Below are 20,840 nucleotides of genomic sequence, written 5' to 3' on the forward strand. Positions count from 1 at the left end.
AAATTGCATCACTGCTGCTTTATTCTTTCATCTTTATTGCAAATATTTAAACAAAAAACAAATGTCACCAGCTGAAGATTGTGAGGAATTTATTGTGAAGACAAACAAGGCTCTAGATACGTCAAAACTGGTGAGCTGACTCACCTGTATTAGGTATGAACGGAAGCCCAAGCTTTACAGTGGTTACTATACATGAAATTAAATGAGATATCTTTCTTCTAAAATCAGACCTTTCTGTAAGTGCTTTCTCTGCAGCCTTTTGTTTTTTAATGCCTGTATACTAAAATTGCCCTTCAAATGTATCTCTTTGAAAAAATGAATAAATCGAGGGAATATACTAAAGCAAGAAAAGACATAATAGAGGTGAAGCATAGAAAGTTGATAGTTTTAACTTTTTTTTTTCACTTTATCTCCCAATGCTACAGGGCACAATCAATTAAAATAATTAATTTTTCAAAACCCTGAATTTATTTGACCGAGGCTAATTTCACTGGAATGTATGTCATGTATCTTCATATCGTACAATTTCTAAAATACTAAAACATTTTATCAATGAAATAAATGAATTAAATCGCCACCTATGAAAGTACCTGGCGCACTACAAATCTCAATAGTCAAATTCTTTGACTCCTTGAAATCTCAAACAATAAATAAAATAAAGAAATAGCCTCAAAAATAAAGAAAAAGCCTCTTTATTTACTATACAATTTATTTCTGAAGAAAACGTTGAGTAATTATCCTATACCAGCCATCAAAGAATGGGAAGAACAGAAAGGGTCAGCACCCATAAGCGATATGGGTGTTTGAGAAACTAGCCACGGACCAGCAGAGCCCCCAAATGCGCGGCGATGTGGCGACGAGGTTGTTGGGGCCACAGCCTGTAAGAGGGCAGCAGAAAAGATGCCACAGCCTGTGAGAGGCAGCAGGCAAGATGCCACAGCCTGTGAGGGGCAGCAGGGAAGATGCCACAGCCTGTGAGGGGCAGCAGGAAAGATGCCACACCGAGGGACCCGCGTGTCTAAGGGCCGCCGGCTGAGCGGGGGCTGATCTCCCTTCCGCCTCCCGGGAACCCCCGTTCTCGCCAGCGTCGTCGGGAGGATTCCTCGCCCTAATTTTCCCGGGAGGAAGACGCGCCTTTCCCGGAGACCGCGAGGCCACACTCACCGAGGCAGCCTCCAGATTACTTCGCTCCGTGGGCGTGTGACTTCGTCGGAGCAACTTACAGTAGATTCTCCCTGGCGAGGCTGCGAGCAGCAGAGGGCGGGGGAGCTGGGGAGAGGAGGAGGGAAGGAGGGTGGGAGGCGCCGAGCCGGGAGGCCGAGGAGACGCCGGAGCTCCTGACACAGCAGGAGCGCGCCTTGGCGGTGCAGTCTCCACCTCGCCTTCGCAGCCGCGCACACTCAGCCTCCTCCCCGAGCAGCGGGAACCGCCGCAGCTCCCGGGCAGCCGCAGCCCCGCTCCGCGCTCCCGCCGGCCGCCGTCAGTCCCGCCCCTCGCCAGCACTCAGCCCGCAGCTATTTCCTTCTGCCAGGCTCTTTGAACTCTGGATCTTTGCTTTTGCTCGCTGCTCTCCTGTTTTTCATTCTCCACCTTTTCTCCAGTCCTCTTTCTTTATCCTTAGCCACGCTGCTTTTTTCCTCCCTTTTTAAAAAATCGGGGATTTCGTCTTAAAATGATTTGTCTCCCTTACCTTCGTCCATTTCAACACTGAAGACTGCAAAGAACCTTCACCTTTCCCCTAGTGGCGTTTAAAAATTCTCAATCCGGAAAAAGTCTGTTTGAGAGGCAAAGGAACAGGAGTCGGGACCCTCTCGACACCCTTGATCCGAGCCCAGAACTGCACTAGCAACCAGAACTAATATTTCATTTAACCCCACCAAAGGGGGAGGCCAGAGGAGCCAGAAGCAAACTTCAGCCGTCTCGGCGGATCCGTGGTTCCCACACTTGGAGGAGCCGCGTGCCAGAAGGCGTAGGACCCCACGGGGGGACAAGGAGGACTCCCGAGTCTCCCTCGGCCGCTCCGCGAGGCCGAAGCGGTGGACTGAGCCGCGCGGGACAGCGGCAGCGGAGGAGGCTCGGAGAAGATGCGGGGCTCGGGGCCCCGGGGTGCGGGACGCCGGCGGCCCCCAAGCGGCGGCGGCGACACCCCCGTCACCCCAGCGTCCCTGGCCGGCTGCTACTCTGCACCTCGCCGGGCTCCCCTCTGGACGTGCCTTCTCCTGTGCGCCGCACTCCGGACCCTCTTGGCCAGCCCCAGCAACGAAGGTAGGGACATGGGGGTGGGGACCGTAGCGACCTGGGGCGGAGGGGCGAGGCGGGGCCTGGGGAGTTCGGGTCTCAGCGCGCTGGACGCTGCTGCTGCAGACTAAATCGCACTCTCATGTCAAATTGATGCTCGTCGTCCCCTTCCACCGGCCTTTTCGCTCCCCTCTGCGGTTTTTGGTTGCATTGTTTGACGTTAGCTGCGGAGTGCTGGGCAAGGAACATGCGTGTGGACAGAGGCTGGTTGGGGGGCTGGGAAGGTGGAAAACCTTGGGGGAAAGGAGGTCGAGGCCCGTACCAGGGGGATGGGTGCGGCTGGGGCTCGCTTAAGGCGCGTGAGGAAGTGACATTTCGGGATCGAAGGAGTGAGAACTGTTGGAAGCTCAGCGACCAGGATCTCTGGAGCAGTGGGGCTTTTAGAAACCGTTATTTGAGGCCAGTGATGGGAAACGTTGTGGGGGTGGCTGGATGCTTTTATTTTTGGGGAAAGTGCCTGCTGGGAGCTGTTATTTAGGGCATCACCAGCTGCTATTCTGGGGTGGGTGGCAGGAGCTTTTATTTCTCGTGGGAGGAGTATAGCGAAGGACAGTAGGCGCCCCACACAGTTGGGTGCCCTTCTTCTTGGGGGAGTTCATTGTCACACTCAAGCCAAGGTGGAAGAAGGCGAGAAGGTGGGATGCCGCGGGAGGAGGGGCGAGGGGGAGTGTCGCTGCTAGGAAGTTGCCGCTGAAACCCACCTGGGCATGTCTTAAAGAGGGAAAAGACCTGCTCTGGCCAGCACCTGACCCGGGAGTACCCAGTCCCCCTCCCTGCCCCCAATCCTTGCTCCAGACCCGGAATACTGTCCCTGCGTTTTTCTGGGAGAGCAGAGCCGGCGCAGGAGCAGCACCTGTGTCGCTCTTCGTGCTCCCGGAACAGTGCTCAGTCCCTCTGCCCGCCTGCCTCTTGGACCCGAGCCCTCTGCCTCTGGGTCCCCTCCAGCCGCGCTTGCTCTTCTCCCACACCCGCACTGAGCTCGGGTCTCAGCCCAAGGGCGCGTTCCTCGCGGAGGGGCGGGAACAGTATCTCAGATCCAGATCTGTCAGCTCCACCATGAAAACACAGAAAAACCTACCCCCTTTGGCTAGAATGGTGAGGTTTCTGTTTGGGGCTGTGGATGCGACGCGTGAGGCTCAAAACCTTACAGAAATTCCTTCCACTCCTGGGCACGGGACGCTAGACCGGAAAGATGAAGCAGCAGTGGTGGAGTCGTGTGTGTCCTCGTGACTTGCATGGGTTCAGTCTCCGCTGCAGGAGAAGGCGCTGAGCTGCTATCCCAGCAATGCCAGCTCTAAAGGAAGGGTGTGAAAGCAGGGCAGATAGAGGCCCCCTTAGCCTCAACCCATGAACTTTCTCTTTAACCTCTACATTTATTTTTTAAATGCTGATTAAAGGCTTATGTGTATTTATCTGCATTTATCTATATACATATATAGGTAATCTGTCATGCTTAAGCCAAACAGTTGGGCATTTTCCCTTTCTGATAAAGTTGAAAAGATGTTTCTGAGAGTCGTAGACCTTTTATTAACACCTTATCTTAAATTCATTCTGTTAGGCGTCTGGAGGATTATAACAGCTTTAGAGGAGGCTCTTTTATTAACTGTCTTATTCCACCGAAAGGGGCATCCTCGTTTGAATTTGAAGAGGTTGAACAGTAATATCATTCATCCTTTCGTGTTTCCGTTAGATTTCAAGTCCTCTCTCCAGGTGTGATGGAAGGGGAGAACTTAGGTGGAGATGAAAGGGAGTCACTCTTGGTTAAAAATGGGAAGAATTGAATTCTCAGGGAGAGTGACACTGAATGGGAACAAGAGCCAAGACTGTGCAGGGAGGAAGAGGCAGAAGGAAAGACAAGGAAAGACGAGGAAAGGGAAATAGCGCCGGTCTCCTAAGGTGTTGAAGGCAGAGCTGGAATCTTGTGGAACACAGCCTGGCTGTTGTTGCAGATTTAACACCCACAGATTGTATTGTCTTACCTCATCTAGTCCGTCACACAGCAAAACTAGGACTACACGGAGATGGGGCTTGGAGATCTAATCAAAAATGAGACGTACCTTACCACCTGGTGCTCTGAAAAAAGCCTGCTGTCTGGGGCACATTTTGTAATATGTCACTATTATACTTAATTGGAAATAAAATTGTATAAATATCTATGCCATTATCTAATTCATCCTATCTCAGCTGAGCAGTTTTCCGTCTTTCCACCTGGTATCCTAGATCTTTATTTCTGCTCTGTGAAATATAGATTCTTCTCTTCTTGTTTCTCCATGCTACTGCTATAAATTGAGCAGCAGTGTATTAAAATATTTATGCTAAAATATTCATAAAATGTTTGGGCTCTTTTAGAGATTCAGATTAGAGTTTTCCAATTTGTTTGTTTGCTTCTGGAGGGACTTTGGAAGGTCAAGGGGCAGAAAGATTTAATGTATATGCTGAACTCATTAATCACTTTTTCTCATATAATTTGACTTCTGCAATCTATAGATGCTTAGTGATTTCCCAAAGACTGTGTGTGTATGTGTGTGTGTGTATATTATGAATGCTCCCATTATGTGAAAAAAAGTTTTAAAACATACAGAATAAATGTAAGTGTATATTCATAGCTGCTATTCTAGTCATTTCTTAAATTTAACTTTGTTAGCTATGAGCAAGCAGAATTGAATAGAAGAAGCCAAACATATCTGGAATTTTGGACTGATATGAAATGTATTTATTTGGCATGTTTGAATATGTTGGATAGCAGACAATAAGAGGAAAATTTACCCTTTAGTTTGAATTCTAAGCAATTTATAAGATAAATATATCCTTAGTAGTTTTAGTATATTAGTCATAAACTACATGTGAAAGAAACTTTGATCTACAGTATAGTATTCAAAACTTTTTTATTATAAAAGATTTCGGAGGTATATTTAGAAACAGACTTGTCTCTGATCAAGCAGGACAAATATTAGCAAGTGTATTTGCAAGTGAAAATTTAAATAAATTTAGTAAGTAAAGGGTTCATGTCCACTGCTATGAATTTTGGAGGTGGCCCTGAACTTATTCGGTAGCTGCCACTTTTTGCTGTCTGGAGATATATTTGTAAACAAGCATTATTTGACAAGTGCTTTTCACAGCAGGGATTCTTGGCCAATTACTGCTGAACAGCTCTGCATTGAAAATGATTCACCCGCAGTGAATCAAGCTTAATTCATTGAAGCTACAGTCACTAATGTCCCAGTAAAGTGCTTCTGACAGTTGTCAGCAGTTTGGATTTAAAAAGTCCAGTTTCTTGTCTCTGAATGTTTTGTATGTTTAAGAAAGTGGGGTAGAAACACATAAGGTGGGAAGAAAAGGCTAAACTGCCTGAAAAACAACCAGAAACTTGTAAATGTTTTCCTTGGAGAGATAAAAAAGGAAAAAAAAAGTTTGTTTTAGGGTTTTTCTTGGCTTATAATAGAACCAGGCCCATAAAATAGATTGGAGGACATAATAGATTTGTAAAACTAAATGGCTTTATTCTGTGGCCTTGTCATCCTGTTGTAATTCATTTCCTTTTAGATAAATCGGCAGGACCCCACAGAAAAAAGGACAGTAAAATCATTTCCTCACCAGGACATTACTGAACAAGAAAAGAGAGCTATTACCCCTATTTGAATCATAGATTGTTGAAACTACAAGGGACCATGAATAGTTTTGGCTTTTTGCTTAATAAACCATGAAAAGGGGACCTAGGTCCTGATATTTTAAGCTCCTTTTGAGGTAGACAAAGATCTTCTTGGGTGTTAGGGTGACAGGTAAGAGGATTTCATTTACTCATATAAGACAGAGAGGACAGTGAACAATTTCTGCATTTAAAACAAAGATTTTCCTTTGATTGGAAATATTCTTCTTGTAATATTGTCATCTGGAAATACTGTTGGCTCTTTATTCCAATTCACATAAAATATAGTTGGTACGCAAAAAAAGGTTCACTTTTTACACCTAGAAGAACATTATTTACTATAACATATTTATATTATTATGCTCTATAAAATGCGACCACTTAGAGTATGTGTTTTTTGTGTCTTTACATGCAAAATCAAAATGAAATGATATAGCTATTTATAGCAAACATTTCCAAACTTTTTAATTAAATATTTTATTCAGAATTGATTGCTACTGTTGAGAAAATAACTATGCTTTAGTTATTTCCACCACACCTTTGTTGATTGACTCAACCACTTGAATCTCCTTTGTCTGGAGTGCTTTTTTAAATGTATTTGCCTTAATGGCAATTAGTTTCTTTTTCATTTGATAGAAACCTTTCTACCTTTGACTGTAAAAATAGAGTATAATGTACATAATTATATTAGCTAACTATAGCTATTATCCTTTTTATGAGTCAAATTTAATGTTCTTTTTTCAAAAGAAAAATACAGTGTTCATACTTCAAAGAAATAATTGCTGAACAAATTATTGATAACTCCTTAGACATTATTTTTTCAATTTAAATTAGCATATATTTAATATATTCTACTTTACTAATGAATAGTTCCAATTTAAGTTAGCAGGGGTACCTATTTAAAGATTATGACATCATTTTAAACAATCTTAAAATAGCTCACAATGGTTTTTATAAAGCATCAGAATTAACTGAGGTTTGAATTTCACATCTTGCTTATTAATCATTAAAAATTGATCGTAGTATTCGCATTTTTGTTTTCAGAAAGAGTGAATTGTGATTATAACAGCAACATTAGAGCTAAAAATGTCAACTCTTACTTAGAAACTCAGTATGATTCTTACTGTTATAATATCTCTAGTGAGTGTATTTCAGGTGGAGAATGGCTCCTACTGCTGTGCCCTTCTGAGTAAATACATATTTATTTTATCAAAAGTTATGTAATTCATAGGATAGATAAGGGTTTCTTCAAAAGAGTTATTATAGTCCGTTGTATACTTATATACCTAATGGGATAGTTAACTGATTTTAAAAATTTATCATATGTTCTATCCTTGTGTAATTGGTACAGATATTCCTCTGGGTGTACATAAAGGTAGATAAAAAGCAAAATGAGTTCTGAAGGCTTTGTAAACACAGATTAAAATGGGTTCATATTTTTTAGAAAAAATTATTAGTACCTATCTTTAATCAACAAAATGTTTATTGAGTGAGATGCATTAGAGATAGAAAATACATAAATAACAAGAGATTTTCTGATGTATTAATAACAATTTTTGAAGGCACAATATGACAGTTAGAAAAAAACAATTATTAGATGTTGAAAATCTAGTCTAAATAATTGGTGCCATTGAAAATGTTTATTTCAAAATATGAATGATCTATTTTTTAAGTATTTGGTTTTGAACTTCCAAAACAATTAGCATGAATTCTTAGGACAGTTTTTCTCTATTTAATATTTACTTTTAGTTTCTGACTTTCCAGACATTTGTTTGTATTCAGTTAATGAGATAGATTTTAAAGTGTTTGAGCAAGGTAAAAATGGAAGCAGTGTAGCAATTTTAAATATAAATTTTGAACAGCATCTTATTTTTGACAATTCATTTATTAACATATGCAAAATGTTCTTGTTATAAAGAAGCTTTTACAAAAATAGAATCTGATGTCATATGAATTGTACTGTGAAATAGGTATTTCCACATGAAGCTCCAAATAAATAGTGGTGCAGTTATTTTTGAATATTATGACTTTATTGGAATTTGCATTTTTCTTTTGACCCTATAGAATACCCATACAGAAGATTTATTCATTGCAATTATTCTTATCACATAAAAGAAACATATGGCTCTAATTTTAAAATTCCTATTATAATAACAATAAGAAATATTTAATTGAGTGGTTTAAAATGTAATTCTGATCAATTAATTTCAAGAATCAGATTTTAAAAATCACATTTAAACTATTTTATTACCATCTTAAACAACTGTTACCTGATATAATCTGTTAGTGCAAAGAAAAATACATGGAAAGAAAAAGTGCTATAGATACATAAGAATTTGAATTGTGTCTGGTGAAATTTGTAGTAATTGAACGTCTTGTTTTTTTTTCCCCCCCCTAAAAGCTCAAATTTTCATCCAGTATCCCTAATGAGAATCTCAGGTGTTACAAAGTCCTAAAATAAAACTGTATACAATTTAGTAGGTGTCCCACTTGGAGTTCTTAAAAACTCTGTGGTTTGGTATGATGACATTTATTGTCATTTTAATGTTAGTGTAACTTTGTGAAATGATTTTAAATTTATAGTGATTTAAAGAACCATAAGCAGTCATTTCTATATTTAAAAATTGCCTGAAAACCTCTTTCAAAAAAGTGTCTATGTTTTGCCTTTAGAGTGCCATTTAATTGTATCCCAGTTTAAAAAGTCCTAGTAGATTCTATTCATAATTAAACTTTTCTGTAGCTCTTCTTTTCCTGTAGGGTTTGCAGTCTTTAGTCTCTGATCAGCTTATGTGTTACTTTATTAATATCGCTTAAATTATTAGTTATACTATAGGTGAGCATAACAAAACTTTGTCGAACAAAAGTAGAACCTAGGGCTTGCCTTCTTTCTTCTGTGTCTCTCAGTGATAAAGTGTTCATGCCTTTAATCGTTGTGTGTTTATTAAGCAGAGTGCAATAACTTGCCTGGGATTTTGGTGTATGTGCCCATGGATGTGTGTTGAGTGTGTGGAAATGTTGTTAGAAGGCTGGAAGAAAGGGTAGGAAGAGGGATGTCAATGTCGTATCACCACAAAATTGACATTAATAACAGTTTTGAGTATTGTTTTCAATCTTATTTTTAAAAAATATCATCCCTGCCCACACACACACTCTCACACACTCACACATTCTAATTTTACATTTGTTTTACTATGACCCTGAAGATAAAACCCCAGCCTAATGAAAAAAGAATAAATAAATCCCTAGTTCATTTTGCGTCATACATTTGTTGTTGTTGTTGTTTTTTCCTTCTATTTCTCTGTAAGATCTGTTTTGTTGAGTTATGCCAAACACTTGTTGTGTTGGACACCCCACAGATTAAATAATTGGGATTAAAGTGTCTGTGATAATTCTAATTATGTTTTAGTTGCTGGACTATTGCCCAGGCCATCTTCTGCATTCATCAAGCTTGTCTTCAGTTCTAAATAAACTAGCCACACAACTCTGTTAAGTAAATGATTCTGGTAAAAAATAAACAAAATTAAAGAGTCAAAACCTGAGGGTTGAAATATTTTACATATGCTTTGCAAGAACATGCTCCTACTTGGAAACATGTTTCAGCCTAAGTATTGCGAGATTTAGAGAAAATACAGTCTGTTCTTTTACTCAGAGATGGATCATGTCTTCTTTCTCTTATATTAATTTTACACTCTTATTTTCGTTTGTCATGTCTCTCTTCCTTCCTCTCTTCCCCTTTCCCTCTTTCTCTTCCTCCCTCCTTCCATCCCCCACTAAGTCAAAACGATTTAAGAGGGTAAGAGCCCCTGCCTGTTTTGTTCCAACACCCTCAAGGAAGTCAAGATTTCAGATTGTGTGTTTGTTAAGAAGATAATATATAGTCTTCTTGTAAATAAATTGTGGGACTCTGCCTACAGAATAGATTGTGTGAAACCCAGTTATACATTTTTTCACTTAATTCACGCATCAGAAGTTTTTAAGACATCTCTGTCAGTTTTGCCTTTCTTATAAGACAGCTAATTTATTTACTTTGCAATGACAGCACCTTCCCTTTCCAGGATGCTTGCTAATGTCCTTTCTATGGAAAGGCAAACTCAGTAGGCAGATCCGGCTGGCACCAGTTCAGCCCAGCAGTCCACAGCAGGAGCTTGCTTAGAGAGCCAAGTTCTAACTTTTACCCAAAGCTTTCACCATGTGTACTAGCAGAAAAGGTGAGGCTGACTGCCCAGTCTCATGGAAGATGACAATGCACTGTCATCTCACTGAAGAGTTTTGCTCTAGACAGTGTAGTAATGCCATACTGGGTCTCCTAAGAGGGGGCATACAGCCAGACTTCTGAGGTAGAAGATACTTGAAAACTGCTATGTTTGAAGGATTTTAACCATGCCTAGTTTCGAACCATGGTATTTGATTTCTCTAGAAAGAGGGAAGGAAACAATAACATCAACAAAATTACCTTAATCATGCAGAGTTGAAGTCATTGTTTTTGATTTAAACTTGTGAAACAAAGTAGGGAAAGAATTAGTTGCAGTGGAAGTACGGACAAATCAACAACAACAACAACAAAAGCATACAAACAAAAACAGTTAAGAAAATCTGTTTTGAATTAAAAAACAAACATGGTTTTACTTTTTGTTTGTGCTAGTCTCTAACGCTTAGTAACTCTAAATTCTATGGCCCTTATATATTTATTTTAAACTTCAATTCAATTGTCTGTATTACGGCAATAATGGTACTGCCTACTTCATATAATGCTATGGAAAACAAATGAAATAAAACCATTTTCCAATTATTAGAGCAATACACAAATACAGGTTGTAGAGGAGCAGAAGCAGCCTGGGAATATAACGGATTAAATGCCCTCCATGGTATCTGTGTGTTACTCTTTGTTTGCTGGGTAAGGATAAGAATAAAAGATTTTGTTATTTGAGGGAATTCCATTAAGAAAAGGAGTAGAAAAATATTCTACTTTGCAAGTTGAACAGAAACATGGATTTTATGAACACTTTGCTCATGCCTCAAGTGGCCCATGTCCTTGGGGGTCCTGTAGCTTAATTTTTATTAACTTCATGATAATTATGCCTGTTGTGGGGTAGTTCAGAATGGGGAGATGTAGAGACCAGGAACACAGCCCAACTGTGGTCTTAGACAGTGGTATGGTCTTGAACCATCCGCCTCAGATTCCACATAGTTAAAATGAAGATGTAAAGGCACACCCACAAGGTTGCTGTGAAAATAAAATAATAATGTACCTATGCAGCCTAGTACGTTTCCTAAAGCCACGTGGGTACACCAAAATGTTAGTCCCTGTCCTTCCTCCCTTTCTCCTGTTACTACATATCAAATATTTGAGGTATGATTTCACACTCACAGATCCTCAGCTTCCTTACATTGTATGATTAAAACGAATCTAGGCTTGGAAAACAATCTGAGAAAAGGAATTCGTATGCACATTTTCCATAGAGCTATCCAAGGTAAAAAACCAACCACATGATATTATCTTGATTTTTCGGTCGGTTTTCCTCATTATTTAATATTGAATATTGGAATTTGATTAGGAAATAAATGGAAACCATCAGTACAAGGGTCATGGGTTGTAAATGTTGTATTTTACCTCATTTGCCCTCAGGTAGACTGGTAGAGGGCAGATTTTTTTTTAAATTTTTGCCACAAATCATATCAAGAAATATGTTCAAATATTTTGAATATTTAGTCCTATAATAATAGTATGTTATCAGTTTCATTTTTAAATAAACACACATATATGTATAAAATGCCATATATATATAGTCTGTATAGAAATTCATTAAAAAGACATGAAAAAATGCTGCTGAAAGTGGACAGTTGGAAGAATTAGATTCTTAGAAGTTACTAATATTGTAAGTCAACACCTCTACTTTTAGTTTGAAATATATAGATTTCTTATCTGTTCAATTATTTGCGGAGTAAAAAATATTACCTGGAAATATAATTGAATTTTTATATTTTCAAAAGGTATTAATGTAATTTTATAAGGCTTATCTTTTTTACTTAGGTGAGCATAACCAGGTAAAATAAATTTGGAATGTATTATATTTAGATCCGCTTTTAAAATGTATGCATGTGCTTGCAGGCTCATGAATGCACACACGGGTATAAAGTAATCATAACTAACATTTATTACTGACTTACTGTGTGGGGGACATTGTTATAAGTGGTTTCCATATGTATTAATTTATTTTCCTCAAAACAAGTCTTAAAAAATGTATGGAGACTTGGAGATACTTCCTCTCATACTTAGTCATAGCTATAATTTTTTCCCTCTCATTAAACACTTGATCAGCTGCTGGTCATCATACTCTTACACACTAATTTACCTCGTATTAACATCTTCTCTCTTCATTGTCCAGATCCCCACTGGCACAAGGGAAGAACTGTTCCCACATATTTTCCTCTTTCCAATTCACGGCATCTTTGTTTTACCTTTCCTGTTTTTTTTTTTTTTTTTTTTTTTTTTTTTTTTTTTTTTTTTTCCGTTACTCTAGTGTATAAACAATCCAGTTCCCAGTCTCTAGCCCAGACCAGACACTAATATCTCGGCTTGCACACCCAAAATCCTATGAAGAAATTGTTTAAGAAGTGCTGTCAATTGCTGGTCACTACCTCTTGCTCTGTTAAAAATAGGGGAGAGCTTTTAAAATAGTTTTATTCTAACTCATGATAGATTATATTATTTTGGGCAGCACTACTTTTTATAACAAGAGAGAAGACAGAAAGGTTTCCTGGAAAACGTACTCACCTTTCACCTCCTGTCCAAGCCAACCCTTTGGATGCTTTTTTCCTCCTTTACATACAAGGTTATATTAAATATTTCATAATCAATATTTTGTAGCATATATTATGAAAAATGCTGTTCCACATGAATCTCATAATAGAGCCTGTAGAATAGATTAGAGAAGCCCAATGTTATAAATTAGGGAACTCAAACAAGAGAGTTTGATCTATTAAAAAATTAGAATAGTATCAAAGCCAATTTCTTATTACTGAAGAATCAGTGCAACGTTTTAGCTGAGGTATAGCAAAATGGTAAAAACACGGGTTCAGGGACCTGGCTCAGTGACTTAGAGTTGTGTGACTTGGGCAAGCTAGTAAACTTCACTGTGCCTCTGTTTTCTTGTCTGTCAAATGGGATTATTATAACAATATGGTTTAGAATTGAAAAAATTGAATTATTATTAATAATGTGCTCCATAAAAGTTCTAGCATATAGTAAATAATATATATGTTAAGCATTACATGTATTAAAACAGTGTGGGTTGGCACTCTGACATTGAGCAAGGTCTACTTTTCTACATTAGTCAGTGAGTACTGTCTAATATTCATTGCAAAGGGAAATGCCAGAAGAAAAACACTTGACTTCAGCTCAATAGCTCAAGCAGCCCTTATTTACTCCCAGGGTAAAACCTTGCAATAGTCCTCCAGTGCCCTCAGGATAAAACCTAACTCCTTGAGCCTGAGTACAAAGTTCTCAGTATTTTGTCTCTGGCCCAACTCTCCTGCCTGTTCCCCTTCCCTGCACTCCAAGCTCCTGTGAAGAACTGCTCTTAGTAAGGTAGGATCCTATGAGCTCAGAAACACTCACCTCTTTTCTTCACTAAATAATCTGATATTTATGCTTAGATCTGTACAAGATTTCCCCAGGATTGTGTGCCCATTTTTATTCTAGGTGTTGCCTATCACACTGAGATGGAATTGTGTTTTTGCTTGTCTGTACATTTCTGATCTTTGATGGGAATAGAAATCCCTGTAAAAAGTAAAGGTTAACTAGAAAAAAAAGCTCTCTTCTGAACTGAGAATCGCCACTGAAATAGTATGATTTTCTAAAGAAAGCAAGTTAGTTCCAAAAAAAAATGGCAGTAAAATATCTTTTTTTTTTTGCATATACCAAATGTATCAATATGAAGAAAGCTTGCCTGTCTGTAAACTCATTGAGAGCCAGCCCCAATGCTTGCTATTCCATATGGAGTGTCAGTGAAGTATGTTATAATCTATACATTTGTGTTTAGTGAACAAATATTATTAAGTAACTTATTTGTTTCTTTAAAGTCACTGCTGTTAAGTATACCTAGTCTTACCTCATTACTGTATTGCTGATGAAGCCAACATAGCTCTTTTCATTAATCCATAACTAATAGAGTTCAGAATCTCTGGTATTGTAGTCATCTTTCCTAAACTGAAAAGTTACCAACTAAAAGATTGTATGATTTGCCAACCAAAGTGAGTGAATTCCAAAAAATTTGTTAGTAGAATACTGTATTTTAGATTTACCAGAAGTATAAATGAGAAGAAAGTTCTACTGAGATTAGCAAGCTGCTAGAAAACAATTCATAGACATCCTGTGGTCACTATCTCTTTGTAATTTAATGAACTACAGCTGTCCCAAGACCCCTGCTTTCTTATGATAAATTATCAGAATTCATGTAACTTGAACAGCTATCAGCCAACATAAAATTAATTTTTTTTTGCTTTAAGCATGTCTTAAATTTACCTCCAGAAAAATAATTAATATAAAACATGTGTTTCTAAATGGTTTAAATTTCTTGGGGGGCAGAAGGATTTACTCTTTCATTTGTTCTAGATTTCTTGGATTATTTTGACTGTCACTTATTTTATGAAGTACTTTAGATATACAAGCTGGCAAGAATTCTTAATATTGGAGCGAAAACAGCAGAAACATTGATGTTATTAATTATGTGAACAGAATAGCATTTTAAGATAGATTTATGTGGAAGAAAGTTTAAAATGTGTGATAAAGACTTTTTAAGTACAGTTTGGTCAGCATCTGGTTAGTGTTTTTAATTAACTATTTCTCCAGAAAAAAAACACACACGTTTTCATTTACTCTAAAATAATATCAAATATATCCAAAATATCACAGGTTTAATATTAGATTCTCCTGATCTATGAGTTACTTGAATTAAATTTTCCTCCAGATGGGAGGGTTAAAATTATAACTGCTATGGAGACTATTATCACACAATATACAAAAAATTAGCCGGGCATGGTGGCTTGCACCTGTAGTCCCAGCTACTTAGGTGACTGAGGTGGTAAAATAACCTGAGCCCTGGGAGGTTGAGGCTTCAGTGAGCCCTGATCACTCCTCTTCACTTCAGCTTGGGCAACAGAGGGAGACCCTTTCTCCAAAATAAACAAACAATCACACACACACACACACACACACACACACACACACACACACACACACATATATAATGCTACATGTAAATGTAGTATACTACATATAAATAGTATGCTTCATGAGAAAATAAACGAAGATAAAAATAATATAAATATATGCACAAGGAAACATGCATATGGAATGTGGAAATACGCATATGGAAAACTCATATCAAGAAAATCTCACTATCATCAATGCTAAAGCAATTATATAGAAAAGTTAAGCATAAGCTTTCAGTTACACAGTTCTCACTTCCTGATAGAAAACCTGTCAGTTCATCAGGTAAGTGACATTTTTTTTTTCCAACTCTGGGGTTTGAGAGAACCCCAGTGGTGTTTTTGTTTGAAGGATGCCATGAATAATATTTTTAATTTTCACTGATTATCTCATGGATTCTTGTATAAGTCATTGTGGAAAGCCACGGACATAAAGCTAGCAGTGGTTTTAAGGACTTTTTTTTTTTTTTTTTTTTTGAAGCAGCAGCAGCAAGTTCAAAAGAAATCACTGTGGAAACCTAATACCTACATCAGGTAACAAAAGAATTATTGGGTTTCCTGGCTGTTTTTTGTCTCCTTTTTCCCTCCATATGCTTGTACTTCTGAGACGTCTTTTTAGAATCTCCAGGCCATTCTGAGCGCAGTTTAAAAACTACTGTGTTAAAATATAAAAGGATTGTTGTATAGAAGATCAATGTGATATAATCCTGACTTGTAACTTTCTATAAATCTGCCTAAAACAGAAATTATAATATCTGGTGAAGTTTACTTTAAACCAGTGGTCCCTAATGCAGAGGTACTCATTAGAGCCAACCTCAGAATGTTGTTAATTATGCTATGTCTGGGCCCACCTAAACTTATGGAATCAAAATTGATTAAAGCAAATTCTTTGGAAATCTATACTTTTGCAACTTGGAAATCTGTAGTTTTAGAACCCTCATAGATAATTCTGATCTTTATCGTTGTTAAAGAACCCTTGCTTAGAACGGAAGTACTTAAAGTGAGATGTGTACTGACACCAGAACCAGTCTGCAATTATATGAATATAAAGATTGAGAGTTAGCTTTTAGAGACTGTTATTGCAATTTGACATTGCTATGCAATACAGCTGTGTAATAGGTAGATTCACCTCATTGAGCCAACGCATAGCTAGCTCACTTCTAACTCTAATTAAGTGAAGATAAGAATTACTTGGGTTGGTAGTTGTGTGGGAACTTCTAAAATACAGTTGCTTGCATTTTCGTCTCTACCTAATGTCCTGATTTTGTACTTTTAGAAAGAGCCAATGGATTTATAGTTTAAAAAAAAGTACTTCTGGTGATTTGAATGTGGGTGATAGAAATACCACACTTCAAAAAAACCGTATATTTACTCACATGTATATATCACTTACATATGACTCATGCTTAGAAAATGCTATATAAATGGTTTCTATTGTTAATAAAGGAGAATATGAAAGTGTTCTAAGGATAAAGGGGATATAGATGATTATCAGGTAACACTATGTACATTAAGGAAATACAAGGTGCTAGAGAATTGTAAAAGCAAGTAACACTGTGCAAAAGAAAAATGAATTCTAAGTATGATTTGATGCATATTCAATGATATAACTACTGATTTGAAAAAATTGATCCTCAAGGTATATGCTTTGATATATATACATATATCAAAGCTTATATACATACATGCACACACATCTATAAATAAATGTATATTCATATATATTTAATATATAAGTAAATATATATTAAAATACATATATATCCATAATGGTAAATGTTAGTGTAGATAGTTATATCCTATCTAATTTAGGATTTATAACAGAATAAAACTATCTAAATTAGATATTATAATTTAGATAGATAACTATAATTTAGTTATATATAAAATATATACATTTATATATTTATATATAAATATATATTAAAATATATATATATATATATATGTATCTGTAAATGCTAAATGTTAACTTAGATAGTTACATCCTGAGAGTCTGATTTAGGAGATTCAGATGGATGACTTCACAGGTCATATAAATTCAAAGTAGTTTCTGTTCTCATGGCCGTGCTATTAGAAGACTGAATGATAATCAAGATACTTCCTGTTTTATTTACTGATGTATCCCCAAGGCTTAGAACTGATGTATCCCCAAGGCAGTTAAGTAGATACTCAATAAATATTTGTTTAATGAATGAACCCTCATTGTAGGTGTTATATTCTATGGAACTTGAACAAAAGTTAAGGCAATAAGTTGGACTTTCTCATCTGTTGTGTATATATTTTCCGCAGAACTGTATTAGGTTACAAATAGAAAAAACTATCCAACAGCGGCTTAAAAATAGTTTTGTTTTTTTTTTTCACGAAAGAAGTTTGAGGGTAGATGTCTGGTGACTTGGGTTCTGTGAAGACAGAAGTCTGGTTTTCTTGGCCTTACTCTCATGCTCATTGTGTTATGGTTGCAAGAATGCTAATGCATCTGCCAGTATCACAACCAATTCAGAATAAGAAAAAGGGAAAGAGAAGCACCAGTAGCCATGTCAGCAGCATTATTCCTTTAGTTTAAACAACAAAACTTTCCCAGAAATTGGCAAGCAGATTGCTGTCCATATCTCATTGCCAGACTTATGTAACAAGACTACTAGATTCAAGGGAGGCTAAGATAATAGCAACATGATTATCATTGTTTGCTAAGACCCCTCTGATCCATGGTCTGATATGAAGCATATCACTGATATTATGATACTAAGGAAAGAAAAAGGATATGAGTAATTAATAGGCATAAAACAATGTCTGCCACAATTATCACAGAAAAATGAAAGTACTTTTATTTTACATTATTTCTTTTATTTTACTTTTTTTTATTTTTTATTTTCTTTGTAATCTTTGAGAAAGGACAAATAGCCAACTACTGCATCATTTTGTGACCAAAAATCGATTACATGTACTAGGTTAACTAGACAAAAGTGATTAATACTACAATAATTTTATATACTGTTAAGATATATAAACCATTGTATTTTAATAGACTAATTTTAAAATATTTTCCTGCTATCATGAATCCAGTTATTCTGAGATGGATAATTAGTTCTGAGTACTAAAATGTTTGTGATCAGCCACCTAAAATCATTTGGCACAATGTTTGTACTTTGTTAGTATTTTTGTCTGTGTTAGTTTATATTTTGACTAGTTTTTAATGATAAAACATTAACCAAAGATTTAAAAATTTTAGATAAAAATCATTATGCAGAGTTTACATTAATATTAAATTTTGACTGAACTGCAAGACTGACATGAATATCAGCAAAAATTTGGGTCACTTCTCATTTTACATCAGGACTACTGGGTCATCAAGTTGTTTGCTTATTTTTGGTACGTGCCATCACTTTAAAATACAGACTGTGAGTTTGTGTGACTTTCTGTCTCCTGTAATCCTCATTTATCCTCCCCTGAAGTCTGGAAAGCTAATGATTATATAGGTTGTTTTGAAGTTCGATATAATTTGCTTAAGCATTAGGGGTAATTAAGGACTAAGGTAAGGATCCCTTCAAAACAAAGAATCAGCTTTGCTTACATTTTTTTAAATTCTATTTTAATATAGTAGTTTTTAGTGTACCTTTTGCCTTTTTAGGACAAATGCATATCCTGTTTTGCCCCCATTAACATGCTTAAAGCAAAGTGAGTAACAAAATAAAAAAAATAAGAAAAGAGGGTTCATTATTTGTTGCTTTCTCATTTGCTTTCTGGAATCTTGTAACTTACTTTTGAAAATTTGATTCGAAAATGTGATTTTTCCAGGAAAACTTAGTGTCTGTTCTATTTAGATTTATATGCCTGAAGATTTTCATCTGATATACAATAAAATTGGAGCATTATGGTGATGCTGGCTTCTGTAACATAAGATTTTCAGTCATTGATCTCATAAAATTCATTGATATGTAGGATTAAGTGGTTCAAAAGAGTGAACCTTTGTATTTCACAAGTCAAACATTGGGGCGAGTATGATATAGATACAAGAGAAAGAGCTTTGGAGTTAGATATACTTGGATTTAGATTTCAGCTCTATGCTTATTAGCTCTGGGACCTTGGGCTCTTGCCCTATTACTGTTCTTCAACTTCTATTTCCTCATCTGTAAAATGGGCAAAATAATATACTAAAAGATAATTGTTAGGATTAAGTGATATCATGTATATTAAGTACAGAAACATATAATTTTAGTTTCAGTCACTGATGTTACCGACCTGAGGACTGAGGCCCTCAAAGTATAATTATTTCCTCAAGGTCACACAATAGCAGAACCAGAACCATAGAACTGATGAGGATTCTCGAAGCATTCCCAAAGTGAATTGTGAATATGCACATTTATTTCCAGTAGTGAGGACTTGACAATGTTTTGTTTTTGAAAGAAACAGCCTCATATTATCTATATACATAGTAGGGTGGAATTAAGCTGCTTTATGTGAAGTATTCTGTGATGTAAAGATTTTCAAGCTTCTTATATCATCTAATGTTGGCTTTTCTTTATAGAATAAAAACAATATGTAAGATTATACAAAGTTTGGTTACCATACCTGACAAGGTAGCCACTGAAAACCATATGGTGTTGCTCTTTTCATGCAATATGTTCTGTGAATATAGCAAACTGCTCATTAGTCATAATTTAGTTGTCAGTAGACTACTGTATTAGCTCTGCCTTAACACTTTGTACAGACGAACCAGTGGATACTGTCTCTGAATTCTTTTCTGCCATCTCCCTGGGTTTACACTTTTTTAGGCTATTAACAGTTCAAAACACTTGGTATACATTTCTGATTGATTTTTGCTTCCATCATAGTCATATGCTTTATGGTATGAATATTCTACTGCTTCATTTTTGAAGAGCAATGTCTGTAACTTCTTTGTGGTGATGAAAAATACTTTGGGGTAAAATAAATAAAGATGAAAATATTTTGAAATAAAAAATTAAAGGCACTCATTATTTGCAGTAAACAAGCATAATATTAAGATCTAAAGGAACAATGAAAATCATGTCTTTTAGGAATCATTTCAAAGATAATGTGAAAATTTAAGTGACTAGTTTTTCAATGTCATTAGAATTCTGCGAATACAATTTATGGAAGTATTAACATGATGGAAGGAGAATAGACACTGGAACGGAGACGTAGGTTTGCCTTCAAGCTCTGCCACTTGCAAGTTGTATGGTTAGTATGTCTTCCTCTTCAAATAACAGCAAATAACTTCCCCATTGGATTAAGCAACAAAATTGATTTTTCTCACATAAAAGCAATTCCTGAGAGAGGCAAGTTTCAAGTTTAGATGGATTAACAACTCTATGATATAATTTGGAACCAGATACTTCCCATCCCTTCACTCTGCCATCCTTAATCTGTAAGCTTTGCTCCCCTGCTGATTCTACTTATTTTCTCTAGATGACTGTATCAGTTCCAGGAAATACATCCATTCCCAGCAACATCCAAGGCAGTCAGGAGTTTTCTTTACTAATATTTTCTACCAAAATTCCCTTCCTTTGTAGATCCCCTTCACAGATCATTGGAGAGAACTGAATCGATAGTGGGACCATATAATTGGAATTGAAATAAGTGCATTTTTGCTAAAATGGGAAAACAGACAAACAAGCTTGAATAAAACTGGAGAAGAAAAATCCTGGAAGGACTTGTGTCAAAA

General features: G+C 36.8%; 1 protein-coding gene across 7 annotated transcripts in view; it reads left to right on the top strand.

Moving 5' to 3' along the window:
* The first annotated feature begins 1,299 nt into the window (after positions 1 to 1,299).
* The window catches only part of EPHA5 (EPH receptor A5), a 364,565-nt gene continuing 345,024 nt past the window's right edge, over positions 1,300 to 20,840 (top strand). For 4 of the 7 annotated variants that reach the window (XM_055297460.2, XM_055297462.2, XM_055297461.2 and 1 more), the window contains exon 1: positions 1,300 to 2,265. In XM_055297460.2, coding sequence (XP_055153435.1) covers positions 2,085 to 2,265 — 181 coding nt within the window. In that variant the 5' untranslated portion in view covers positions 1,300 to 2,084. The remainder of the gene's footprint in view (positions 2,266 to 20,840) is intronic. The other 3 variants (XM_055297464.2, XM_055297466.2, XM_055297465.2) reach the window with 1 other exon arrangement.

This window comes from Symphalangus syndactylus, chromosome 10, assembly GCF_028878055.3.
Source record: "Symphalangus syndactylus isolate Jambi chromosome 10, NHGRI_mSymSyn1-v2.1_pri, whole genome shotgun sequence".
NCBI lineage: Eukaryota > Metazoa > Chordata > Mammalia > Primates > Hylobatidae > Symphalangus > Symphalangus syndactylus.